The 13,899-nt window shown below is 45.8% G+C and overlaps 1 protein-coding gene across 1 annotated transcript in view; it reads right to left on the bottom strand.

The window, feature by feature from the left end:
• The window catches only part of DDX52 (DExD-box helicase 52), a 376,512-nt gene that overhangs the window by 116,737 nt on the left and 245,876 nt on the right, over nt 1–13,899 (bottom strand). Inside the window, exon 11 of the mRNA XM_069614668.1 lies at nt 7,159–7,309. Within this exon, the coding sequence (XP_069470769.1) occupies nt 7,159–7,309 (151 nt within the window). The remainder of the gene's footprint in view (nt 1–7,158; nt 7,310–13,899) is intronic.

Genomic DNA, 13,899 nt, shown 5'->3' with positions numbered 1-13,899 from the left:
CATTTTCACCCGGGTTGGATTCCCTAAGGAGGTTGTCTCTGACAGAGGATCCAACTTCATGTCTAGTTACATGAAGATGATGTGGAAAGAGTGCAGGGTAACCTACAAGTTCTCCACCTCTTACCATCCCCAGACCAATAGTCTGGTTGAGATATTTAACAAAACTCTCAAAGGCATGCTGGGTGCTTTGGAAGAGCCCCTAAGGAGGAAATGGGATCTCCTCCTGCCATGCCTGCTGTTAGCTTACAGAGAGGTACCTCAAGATGGGTTGGTTTCAGCCACTTTGAGTTACTCTTTGGCCATTATCAGAGACGGTTTGGAAGCCACCCCTCCAGGTCCTGCCAAGCAAGTGGGGGACTATGTGTTAGGCCCCAGACGGAGGATGACATAGATGATGCGTCAGGCGACGGCGAATTTTAAGGCCAGCCAGGAATTCAACAAATACTTGCATTACCTTGAAGCATCACAAGTGGATTGGACTCTAGGACAGGAGATCCTTCTGATGGAGCCTACCAAGCCTCGAGCTTTGGCAGATAAGTGGTCTGGACCCTTCAGGATCATCTCCAAGATGGGCAAAGACAATTATCTGGTTGACATGGGTAGCCCCTCAGGTATTCCACGTCAACAGACGCAAGCCTTTCCATAGGCGAGCAGAAGTCTCATGTCTCTTGCTAGCTTCAGAACAAGAAGAGGATGAGAGTGAGCCCCTTCCTGATTTGCTGCATAGCAACCCTCAGGATGGCTCAGTGGGGGGAGTGCATCTCTCTCCAGATCTGACGACAGAGCAGCAGAGGGCCTGCAGGGCTTTGCAGTATGCCTCTCTGTTCTCACTGATGCCAAGCCTTGCACCGTGGTGTAGGCACGAAATTGACACTGGTGACAGTGTGCCTGTCAAAAGCAGGTGCTACCGTATTTCAGATACAGTTAAGAACAACATCCAGGCCGAGGTCACTAAGATGTTGGATATGGGTGTTATTGAACCCTCAACCAGTCCCTGGTCCAGTCCAGTGGTCCTTGTCCCCCAGGCAAGTTACCAGGCATGTACCAAGGATTGGAGGTTCTGTGTGGACTACCGAGGAGTCAATGGTGTCAGCCAAAACTGACACACACTCATTGCCCAGGGCTGATGAGCTTGTGGACACCATAGGTGCTGGCAAATTTGTGAGCACCTTTGACCTTACCTTGGCTATTGGCAAATAGCTGTGACAGACGATGGAAAGGAAAAGACTGCATTCTCAACACCCGAGGAGCTCCACCAGTTTAGAGGAACAAGTTACTTTCTTACCTGGTAACGTTCTTTCGATGGGATGGTCCGAAGACGTATTCCATATCTATGACATGTAATCACCACAGCTATGCTGCTTCGGAAACTTTTTTCGGCGTCTGCGTCCTGCGTCGATGCGCCGTCGTCGAGGACCTCCTCCGACGTCCGACATCATCCGATGTGATAAGTAGGACGCACGACGCCCGTAGCCTCAGTTGTAGTTTTTTCCCCCAGAACGTGTGACATTAGTCAACTGTCAGTCAGAGACAAAGCCTTGCGGAACGTAAGCTGCAATCGCAAAAGAAATTCTGCAGCGGGGAAGGCAGGGCGGGAGCGATATGGAATAAGTCGTCGTACCATCCCATCGAAAGAACGTTACCAGGTAAGAAAGTAACTTGTTCTTCGAGGGGATTGGGTCCTCCGACGTATTCCATATCTATGACAGACTCCCAAAGCAGTACCAGAGCAAGGAGGAGGGAAAGAATTTAGAATCAAAATTTAGAATAGCCAATCAAATAGCAGAGGAAAGGACCGCCTTGCCAAAGGCCAGATCCTGTCCTCGGATGGAATCGAGGGAATAGTGACGTACAAATGTATGTACTGAAGCCCAGGTGGCTGCATCACAGATGTTGCGAATAGGAACACCCCTCTGCAGGGCAGTAGATGCAGCCATACCCCTGGTAGAATGGGCCCGCAAGCCAGCCGGTGGGTCCTTACCCGCCAAGCGGTAACACTCCGAGATGGCTAAAACAATCCAGCGAGACAAAGTCTGTTTCGTCACAGCTTGCCCCAAACGCTTTCCAGCATAACCAATAAAGAGTTGATCGTCCACTCTGACCCGGGACATGCGTGAAACATAAAAGTTTAAAGCTCTCCTAGGATCAAGCCTATGGAGCCTCTCATCTTCCTTACCAGGATGCGGAGGAGGATAGAATGCCGGAAGAACAACCTTCTGGGCCAAATGAAATTCCGTCACTACCTTCGGAAGAAAAGAAGGACGAACTCTAAGGACAACCCTGTCCTTGTGAAATACAGTGAAGGGTGGCTTAACTGAAAGTGCCTGTAACTCACTCACTCTGCGAGCGGAAGTAACCGCAACTAACAACACAGTTTTCAGAGTTGACAGCCGCAAAGGGCAAGAATGTAAAGGCTCAAACGGAGCACCCATAAGAAATTTAAGAACAAGGTTTAAATCCCAACCGGGCACCAGGAAAGGTGACGGAGGGAACACATTAGTGAGCCCTTTCAGAAACTGTGCAATTAAAGGGATTTTAAAGTAAGAACACTCTTCAGACGAGCGCTTAAAGATGGACAGCGCCACCAGGTAACCTTTAATGGTACCCACTTGCAAGCCCCTGTGGGCCAAAGAAAGTAAAAAGGGCAGAACCATGGGGATGTCACATGCAAAAGGATCCACATTCCGAACTCTGCACCAGTCGCAGAACTTACGGCAACGGTACAGAGACATTGTTGCTGGCCTTCGGGCCGAAAGCAACACCTCCATCACGTCTTCAGGGAGGTCCCAATCCTTATACCTCAACCTTTCAGAAGCCAAGGTTGAGGGATCTGACCTCTGGATGGAGAACCTGACCCCCCTCCCGGGAGAGCAGATCGTCTCGGTAGGGAAGACGACGTGGAGGGCAGATGGACAAGTCGAGAAGGTCCGGGTACCACGTCCTCCGAGCCCACGCCGGAGCAATGAGGATCATCCGGGAACCGAACTTCTGTAACCTCTGCAGCACTTGCGGGATGACGGGGACTGGAGGAAACGCGTACAGCAGCGGGAATGACCACTCCACCACAAACACGTCTCCTAAGGCTCCTTTTGGAGGAAATTCCCGCGAGCAAAACCTTTCGCACTTCCGGTTGACACTGGAGGCGAAGAGATCCACTTGAGGGGTCCCCCAAAGGGCGAAGATCTCCAGGAGAATCTCCTGAGCCAACTCCCACTCGTGAGAGATCGCGCTCTGCCTGCTCAGAGCGTCCGCCGTCACGTTTACGTCTCCGACCAGATGAACTGCCGAGATCGAAACTTCCTGCTGGATGGCCCAGAACTCGAGCTGCATCGCCTCCCTGCACAGAGGAAGTGACAGCCGTCCACCATCGCCGACCTTCGTCGCAGAACGGAGCAACATCGCTCCCTTGCCTAAGACATTTGATTGAAGAACTCCCTTGCTCATCACCGTCGATCGCTTTCGTCCTGCCGGAGAAAGTCAAGGCCGCCGCCGACCGAGGAGAAGCCGCTGGGGTGTTTCCCACCACCCGAAGACCACAAGAGACGCCGACGACCCAACTCCCTTGCTGGGAAAAAGTTCTTCATCGACTCCTTGTGGCAACGAACACTCGTCGTCGAGGTGGACCGCACGCCTCCGCTTGCAGGACTTTTGACCAATCATCAACGAGCACCACAAGAACTAAAGCTGCTGCCGCAACAACAGTTCACCATTTTTCTTCACCGACTCTCGATGACCCATGGCTCCTGCCTTAAAGAGTACACTCAAGTAGGGCCCGTTGACGACTCACCGAAGAACTCTACGTGCACAGAACGGTCTCATGGTAGTGGTATAGACAGTCCTACTATTGCTTGATTTAGCTTGCATTCTTTCTGTGTCTATTGTGGATTAAAGGCATACTCTAGTAAAAAAATGTATTTCAAAAATAGATAGGTCACATAAAAAATCAAAAAAAAAATAAAAAAAAAAAAATCGCATCCTCCGTTTTAAAACTTCCTATGTAACATTTTGAGCTATTCAAGCTCAAAATTCGAAAAAGCAAGCACAGGGGGGCCGCCATTTTGTGAAATGGAGGCCCTCCTGTGCTGGCTTTTGCGGCACTAATGAAGGAAAAGCCAGCCAGGTAGTATACAAAGTCTACCGCTGGGTGGCTTTCCCTTCATTAGTGCCGGGACTCGGAGGACGCGGACCGGAGACCAGAGCAGGAAAGCTGCAGCTGAATCTCGGTAAGTGCTATTTTTTTTACAAAAAATAAGCACTAGCTGCGTTTTTTTTTCTAAGTTTCCCGGGCTGGAGGAGCCCGGAAAACTTAGAAATAAAACCGCAGCTTTAAAAACGTTGTATTTATGTTTGCGGTCGCTTTTGAAGCGACGGCAAACATAAATACAACGTTATTGTGTTGGAAAACGCTGCGGTTTTAAAACCGCAGCGTTCGGAGCCCGAGAGCCCCAAATGGAAAAGCAGATTCAGGCAGACAACGCGGCATGGCGGAAAACAACCGCGTTGTGTCTGCCTGAATCTGCTTTTCCATTTGGGACTCTCGGGCTCCCCACGGGGAGCCCGGGAGCCCCAAATGGAAAAGCAGATTCAGGCAGACAACGTAGCATTTCCCATTTGGGGCTCTCGGCTCCCCCCAGAAGTCCCACCCCAATGTTGCCTATATGCTGAGAACCGAAAATTGCGACATACACAGTACCAGTGAGGGTGCCTATACCGCAAAGAATCCTCGAGACAAGATATCCATTGAAAAAACTCTATATGCATACACAAAGAAATAACAGTCTTCTGGAAGAAGTCGCGGAAGAAGTGCGAAAATGAACGAGAAAGAAGGCTGGTGACGTCATGCGAAATAGAACTGACGCGCCCAGACGAGATGCCAATAAAGAAAGAATATAGATATTATGTAGAATCTGATTAAGTATCGAAGAAAGCAACATTTCGGAATCGAAATGAAGATTGCGTTTTCTTCAGTGCTTCTTCGAACGAGCAAAGTCATTTTACAATTGTACAGATGGAGTAACGCAAGTAGACAAAGTAATCCTAAGGCTGGCTACGTAAGAAATAGGCTGCAGGGATGTCCCACAACGTAATTTATCAAACCTGAACCCTGTGCTAGAAAGAGCTTGAAGTGTGGCGTAGATGAATAAAATAGCTAATGGCGAAGGAGAATTCAAGAAAGGCTGGCTGGCCCAGTGTCAAGAGAAGGGACCGCCGTGAGTTTGATTGTCTGGACGAGAAAATACATGAAAGTGAGAAAGAAGCAAGCTCCTGTTTAAGGTGTAATGGAAATATTAGAAGAGCCAAGAGTTCTTCATTTAATAGTATTTTATGCAACAAAAGAGCTCAAAACGTGGTCTACAGTCGCATAGTCAGATGAAAGTAGACTTGAGTCAAGCTCCACTGAAACCTGAAGATAAAGCCATGCCTCTACTCCCCTTACTTCTCAGGCACAGGGAGCTTCTACAAGTTCAAAACCTTAATTGAATGGCAGACCACAGGAGTGATGATGGATGTGCGCTAATTGGGTGAGGAAACTCATCCAGGCCGATCCCACCCTGGCACCTGGGGGACCAGCTTGCGTGCTGCTAGCAAGTGGAATATTCCAGAAGGGTACAAGTGTGCCAACCAATTGTAGAGGGCCACGTAGCAAAGAGCCCTATAGTTTGAGAAACCAATAGTACGTTGTGTGTTAGTATGACACGAAAGATGACTTGCACTTGAGATGGGCTTAGTTGTCCACCTGATCTTCAAGCCCAAATCACAACCCCCGGCTATATGGAACGTATACTTAGATGTTACCGCTAAGTCTATCACAATCCAGCTTAGATTTTCTTATTTTTGCAACATACGACGTCAGTAGTGATGAATTTTTAGTATAAGAACTGTTTTTTATGAAATGCGTTGAGAGCGAACTTTGCGAACATCCGTTGATGTTCGTTGTACTCCGTTTTAGATAACTGTTAATAAAACAGTACTGTGTTTTGCCAACTTCGGTCTGATTATTGATGCATGAGTAAGTTCTGCATCCCCATCCATCCCTAGTATTGCTACCTCGCCTTAATGGGCCATAAGACCAAGAGCTATGTTTCAAAAGATATTATTAAGCTACACTTGCATAGGGGACACCACATTTTTATTGTTAGAAGCATTCTTCCAAATCCATGTGCAGAGTGTGGGAGCACTTCAATAAACCTAGGAAAACTGGTACATTAAAATTTCCTTGGTTCACCTAGTGGTCGCTGTGGCCAAGCAGTTATTCACCAAGGTCAACTTTCAGGAAGAGAGATCAGAAGGACAAACAACAACAAAAAATAGGCCAATTGTACTATTTTGTGCAGAATGAGGTACATACACACACCCACACAATACAAATACTCATCAATGGAAATGCTTGAATATTTGCAAACTGATTGAATGGTAGTCTGAGAGGATACAAGTAATAATTACAAAAGTGTGTGCTCAAGCAATCTCATATTTTGCTCTTAGTGTAGATGCCAAGTGGAACCCTTTGCTTGCTGTAATCAATGACTTAAGCTATAATTCACTGAAGAAAAACAGTTTGTTAAATCTAAAATGTGCATATTTAAACCAAGAAATACACTCAATTTCAGTGTAAAGAGTGTGCTCAAAGTTCCTCTAAGAACCAATACATTTAAACATTTATTTTCACATCTCCTATGTACCTTCACCTCATACACCTAATATCACTGCACAACACAAAGAACAAACATTTGAAAATCAACCTAAGAAGCAACGTACAATTCACAGGAAAAAAAAGAACCGATGACTAGTTCTAGTAAAATAAGCCATATATACAAACTAAAGAGCATGGAAAAAAAAATGGGATCAAACCACCCACAAACCTATAAAATGTCCTCCATGGGTAGAAACAAAAGTGCACATTGGAAGAACGCCGAGACTTCACAGCGCGGGCCAACAGGTCATCCGTCGCTCATAGCAGCCATAGAATGGAAAACAACCTGAATTCTTAAAAAGGGCACCATTTATGAACAATATGTCTGCATTTGGATCAAAAAGACCAGCCTTGTCTATCATTGCAAGATGTAAACCAGAAAGTACATGAAGTCATACTACAAAAGCAAATCTAAAGGATTCTATTTTTTCATCAATCTTGTTCGAGTATATTAGTTAAATGCTCACCTATGCGATGAATGTACTCCACCGAGCTTGTTGGGAAATCATAGTTGATCACCATGTTAACGCCTTTAAAGTCAATGCCTCTGGCTAGCAGTGCAGTGCAAATGAGGACCCAAATCTTTCCCGCTCTGAAGCTCTGAATCACGTTATCCCTCTATTAAAAAAAGAAACTATTATTTGTACTGTCAATGTGAACCAAACATTTAGAATGAATACAATGTATTTAAATTAACAAAGTCACAATTACTTTGGTTGTAGTAATTAACAATACTGGATTAACAGTAGTTCAGCATCCTAATTTACCGCAGTTCTGAAAATTTTCCACAAGACCTCGGTTGAGTGTCTAGCAAGAGATCGACTTATTTGTGGCAAGCCATATTTCATTCAAGTTATTCAAGACTCTCAAAGGCAGAGAAGTCAATGCTTCATTCTTAGGAGGTGAGTGGGGTGGCCATAAAATACAATGAGGACACAAAGGACTGTCCACACTGTATATTACTGAAAATATACTATAGTAAAGGTTGCATACAGTAGAAAATATCTGCTATCCAGGTAAGAACTGTATTTTGGAAACACAATAAAAACAGGGAAGTGGCTCTAAAAAGACACCAAACGAAAATGCAAAAAAAGTGATGAACAATTCCTATCAGCAAAGTAAAAATGCATCGGTTTTGTTCATGGGAAACAGTGGGACAAAGGCAACAGGCAGTTCCTGTTAATAGGTAAAAATTGTTAAACTGTACCAACTTTGGAAGGGAGCTACAGAGGAGAATATCTTCAGGCTAGGGAGATCCTGATTAACATTTGCAGATGAAGTCAAAGAAAGATTTCAGAGGTGTATCGGAAAAGTAGAGGCAGATGATGTGACCCGCCTCAAGGAGACAAGTTTGCAGGTGGAGTCCCCATGCACAAACATGGAACGAATGATGAATTTCAAAAATAAAAAGACCCAAATCTAGAGTGAGTAGTAGAAATCTAGGAAACAGGTTTTGGAGGGTCTCTAGGCAGAGCCCCAGGTGGCAGAAGAACGGAAAAAAACGTGCAGGTGTTGATGGAATCCCAAGACGGAATCTTCAAGCTGAAGAACACAGCAACAGTAGAAAGGTGTGCTGAACCTCAGTTCAAAACAGATGATCCACTCTGGATTGTACATTGCAGAACAAAACGGTGGCGATACCTTGAAGAAAGAAAAGCAGCAGAGTCCAGAGATGGAGGAGGTACTTGCCTACAATAGAAGCAAGTCTGGTCCCCCCGCTGTAAAATTGTTGTTTTCTGTAATGGGGATTTAATGGAGGACCACGAGTCCAGCAAAAGAGCTTCCAATGGGATGTTAACGGTCTTCCAGGTTCAGAGAAGCAGTTCCGAGCAGTTGATGAACAAATGGATTAGTGTTAGAATATAATTTTGTGTTTGCAGTTTTCCCATAAATTGGGAATTTTGTTCTTTTAGCAACTTCCCTCCAGTGACTTCAATCGATTTCCACATAGATCTTTCAATATTCAGGATGCTGAATGCTTTTTGGAGTGAGTGAGATCCTTTTTCCTCACTCAATTGTTAAACTCAGTTATTTTGGGAGTGCCCTGGTCAGCCCCTATGGTTTCCAGTGCATTCCTTACCAAAGGCGCACTGCTACCAAGATGTTGGCAAAACCACAATGGATGGATGCCCAAACGTCCACTGCCATCATCAACGACTGCTCCCTGCATTTACACGCCCTTGTTCTACATTCCAACACACAATGAGCATACCAACTAAGGACTGCATTTCCCTTCTAACTCAGGGTGAAACCCCCAAGCATTCCAAATTTGCAGGAAACCATCTAGAGAAAATGGGCACCCCCAAAGATCATGTCTCTGGGTTGGTTCCTAGTCAGGAGGGTCTACAACTAGGTTGGAGCTCACTAGCTTTCAAAAAGTAGAATGATCCATTTGCACAGCAGTATCGTCCAGGCTACAAGGACAGCCCTGTGCTGAAATGCTAGGCAATTTTCCTTGAAATAGGAAGAACAGCAACCCCAGACATGTTCATCTTGCTGGGTGCCAGTGAAACAAAGAGGTTTTCTTTAAAAACAGAAAACAAGGGGTCCACATCTGGATTACCCTTCTAATTTAGAATGATATTCCAGAGAATTCCAAATGTGCCAAACATTGTGGGAGGCACTCTATTGAGAAGAAACCTGGCCAAAAACATTTGAGCTCATAATACCTTTTACAGAGAACTAACGATTTGCATATAAGCCTGTCCTCCGCCAACAGGAACAGCCTAGAACCAAAATTCTATGCAATTCTTCACTGAAAAAGTGCACCAACAGCAAGCCTAGTTCCTTCTGAGCAGAGGGTCTGACAGTTTTGGTAAACTGGCAAAAAAAAACAGTAACATACAGAGCTCAGTGAATTAAAAAAAAGGCATTCAAACCAATTTCTAGCAGCCAGAAACACTGTAATTACAAAGATAATGGAGTTCAAATGTAACCGTCTAGTACAGAATGCTTGACAGCAGGTATTCTTTTGGGGATAAAGTAACAATCAGGTATTCAATGAGGACACCTTTGCAGTCAAAGGCAGGGCACGTCATTTACACAAGTGAAAAGTACATCTGCACAAAGCTCAAAATTGTATTATGTCTAGCCATGTACAAGCTAGGGAATTCAGATATTGCACATTACAAAGATGTGCTCATGATGAAGGGAACGAGCTCTGGGATGGGGCACCATAAAACGGTTCATGCATAGGCAGCTTCATGACCCTGCAGACACCACAAGAGTTTTGGGAAGCTAGAAGACAACCAAGGCTTTTTATTTGACAGCATAGGCTTTTCAAGGTAGGAGGATCTTGTCCTCGGCAGGATGGTCTTTTAGAAGAGGTTAGTGAAATGTTGAGAAAAAGTTGCACACTGCAGGAGCCCACTATACACCTTACAGTGGGCTAGTGGAGGGTTTGTGAGGTCCAACACAGCCATAAAGGTACTGTTAAGGATTTTTATTAAAGTCCAACTGTGGTAGGACTGTAGGAGTCTGAACTACTCAAAAGGTTTGGTAGCTCTGGTCAAGCAGCCAAGCTTAGTCTAGGAGGGAGGAGGGCTGTAGTTGAGTACAAAGACTTTTCAGTACACTCGTAGTCAAGGAAGCACACAGTCGTTATTTGAAAATAGGATTGTTATATACACCATCGCAATGTTAGACTCCAAAAAGCAATTCAGGTAAGTAAGGAAGGTTTCACCCAAAAATACACACACACACACACACACACAGACACCTGCTGTGCCAATACTCAATTCAATAGCAGACCCGTGCATGAAAAACAGGTAAGCATCTTTAAATTAGCAAATCGTTCATCAACCAACATTTACTAAATAGAAATACTGGTAAGTTAAATAACTTTGTATAGGTATAAACTTTAGAAGTCCAACCCTATCTGGGGAACAAGTCTCAAATGTCAGATGAAGGCAATGGATGACCAGGGACTCATTACAGCAGAACAAAAGGAAGGTAGACGGCGTCAAAGTTGTCAAATAAATTAACAGATGCTTTTCGTAGCAAGTAATAAAATTGGATTCAAATGGTTCATGGGAGCTAGGTAGGCCCAAGTACCAAGGAGTGAGACTATCTTCTATGAAGAACAGTGATGTTACCGGTGATTCCCCAAGGTAAAAGGACTGCAGCATCAGTTTGGGTCTCTGCCGTTGGCGACTGGAGGAAGAACCTTTGGCAGGAGCAATCAGACTCAGTCACAGGGATGCTCAGAAGACTATCTTCATGGAACTTGGTTGTGGAGGCTTGACACAGGCTTTGTAGCAGCGATAGTTTTCACCCGGCAGACTTTCTTCCTTCTCTCGGTCGACGACGCCGCTGAGGGGAATTCTATGATTGGGATGGAGTCTTTATAGGCCCAGACAGATGCCCACGTTTGCAGCCCGAACCGTGCTCGACGAGACGATACACTGAAGCAGTACCAGAGGTCCCAGGGTATTTGGATATTGCATGCCTGGAAGGTCGCAGCTCGTCGTGGGATGGCTCAAAGTGTAGCTGGTCAAAAGACTAGATAGGCCCACCAGTCCAAATGATGAAGTCATGGAGGACTGGAGCTGCAGCGGTCACTCAGTCTGCTTTGGTAATGGCTGAAGGTGCGTGCAGGCGTACTCCTTTCTTCTTCTGCGGAATGGATCTTCCAGTGGTCGACACTGGCTTCAGCATCAGGCCCTCACCTTTAATGCAGGAATCCTACCAATCAGTATGCATGCTACATTAAGATTTTGGGTGGTGGCCCAAGGGAAAGGCAGGCCCCCTAGTCACAACTGGATCCAAGCAGACACACTGGAAGACAAAGACCTCGGGGGTTTCAGTGACCTCCCAGTTTCCTGTCCTGTCCTCCCAGACACACTGATGCCTCCCCCAATGGGAACCCAGCAAAGACAAAGGAATGAGCAGTACGTCCCCCACCCAGGTAGGCAGAAGGCGGCTCAAGAAAGGACAAGTTGTTGTGAATTGGCGAAAAAGGAAGACGGGCACCATTCTGGAACAAGGGTGCCCCACGTGTTGCTTACTGCAGCTGCGATGTAAGTTTCACAAAATCGCTAGAAAATCGTCCACTGCCACCGCACACTCAGACTGGTCCCTGTAACTAGAAAGTTACAGGAGAAGTGAAAAAAGGGGATACAACGTGTCCCCTCAGCACCCCACAAAAGGTGGCATGTGCTGAAATCCCAAAAGAAAAGCTAAGGAGGATAAAACATATCCGCCTATCCTGGTAACCTTAAATTAACACAGGAAAACAGAAAGCAAAAGAAAACCTAAGAGGGAAGCTCAAGGAGCTTCCAGCAACACTGCACAAAGGGTGCTGTGTACTGCAATAAATTACAGATGCCACAAAAAGATGGAGGAAGCAGACTTGATCAAGAGAAAACAAAAAGGGTTCTCAGTCACGGAAAAGACTGAGTTAGTAAAGAAAATGGTCCCCCCCAGTCAAATTGGACAAAAATCCAATAGTCCAGCAAAAAGTGCTGCGGTGGGGAGAATCGCACACAAGATGAAAATTCTACCCAACAGGTACAAGTCGGAGGAGGAGGGAGGATTCCTGTCCCAACTGAAAGGGACAGAAATCCTGGTAAAAAGGTCAACACACGTTTGCCTAGAAGCACCAAGAACAGAAAAGATAGCTCAGAAAAGGCTTCATGAGATGCTCTTTTGGAATACATTGGATTGCCATGACATGCCACATCTCTTCTGTACTGTTGATTACACCCTTCTGGAAACTCATTGGTTTTGTTAATGAACCCATTTCCCTATGCATGCAACTTCAACACATTTTAACCATAGGGGCCATCATTAACCTGATAAATACTACATACTTTCTATAACACTGCAGTAGGTGGTTTGTTCGTAAGCCTGCGCTGCACAACTTATTTTTTATATATACGATGGCAGACTCCTCATGATGTGCTGTGGGGACCCAAGCTTGCAGGATGATTTCCTGGCTCAGAAACCATCTTGATTACATAGGATTTTTACCAACTAGGTTGGTAAATGTTTACAATTTATTTATTTATTTGGTAATCCATTTCTCCTTTGTTTGTTTGACGCCACAGGACCGTTTTAAGCGTGTCACTGGGGATGCTCATGGCTCGGCAGGTATCTCCATTGTGCATCCTCCCTAGGCCTTCTTTAGCTCTGGGTCCGGGGATGTTCCAACCTGCACTGTAAGCCGACCGCTTCCCTTCCTCATCTCCCATTTATTTATTTGGTAATCCAATTCCCCTCGATTTGTTTCTGCCACCACAGGACTGGTTTTTCCACCCCCTCGCCCAGTCCCTCCTTGCTCCATTCTCGCGCAACTCAACCACTGTGGTCCCTGATTGGGTCCCTGCTAGAACATGTAACTGGAACTCTCCCTCTTCAGTGGCTCCTCAAGGCAGCCTTGTCTGGGTATCCAGCTGCTAAAGGGCCGGTCCCCTACTAACCAGTTCCACTCCGTGTTTGCCCCTGTTCGCCCGGAACACCTGTCGCAGACAACCTACAGCGACTGATAAGGCAAGTGTGGTGTGGGTGGGGAGTACAGCCATTACTGAACTCCATCTCATACCTACTTGCATCTAGCCTAATTGAGTAACTGGTTTTTCACTACACTGCCAAAGTTAATCAGAGTGTTTTTTCATTGCAGTTTATGACACTCTATAATAAACACTGTGGAATGCCTGCGACGCCCCTTGGGCAGTCTGCTCGATGTGTTGGAGTTTTGCGCTTGACTGTGTTCTTGGAGTGGGAGGTGTGTTGCACTTGGATGGATTGCTGGGGGTAGGAAATAAGCTGCTCATGGATGGATTTTTTGGGGGTGGGAAATGAGATGCACTTCGATTGATTGTTGTGGGTAGAAAATGTGACGCACATGGATGGATTGTTGGGGGTGGGAAGGGTGCTGTACCTAGATGGATTCATCAGGGGGTCGGGAGGGGGGAGGAATGGTGTCGCACTTTTTCGTTAGCATGTCCATTTTAGGCAGCTGTATATGATTATGTCCTTTCCCCAGCACTCTGAAGATCATAGGGAGAACCGGCCAATGCGCCTCGAGGACAGTTTATTTGCACCTAGAAGATGTACTAGGATTGCCCCTGTGCACTTAAAGATCTGTCAAAATAGCTTCCCACTGCACCTGGCCTTGGTACTAGTGGTAATTTGTGAAGGCTAGCCTGCATCACAAACTATTTGTCACAGCCACAAGAGTCGACAGAGGATGGCACTATAATAACAAA

The sequence above is a fragment of the Ambystoma mexicanum genome, chromosome 9 (assembly GCF_040938575.1).
Source record: "Ambystoma mexicanum isolate Mex_15411 chromosome 9, UKY_AmexF1_1, whole genome shotgun sequence".
NCBI lineage: Eukaryota > Metazoa > Chordata > Amphibia > Caudata > Ambystomatidae > Ambystoma > Ambystoma mexicanum.
Note: the sequence above shows the minus strand (reverse complement) of the source record. Positions and strands in the feature narration are given on the sequence as shown.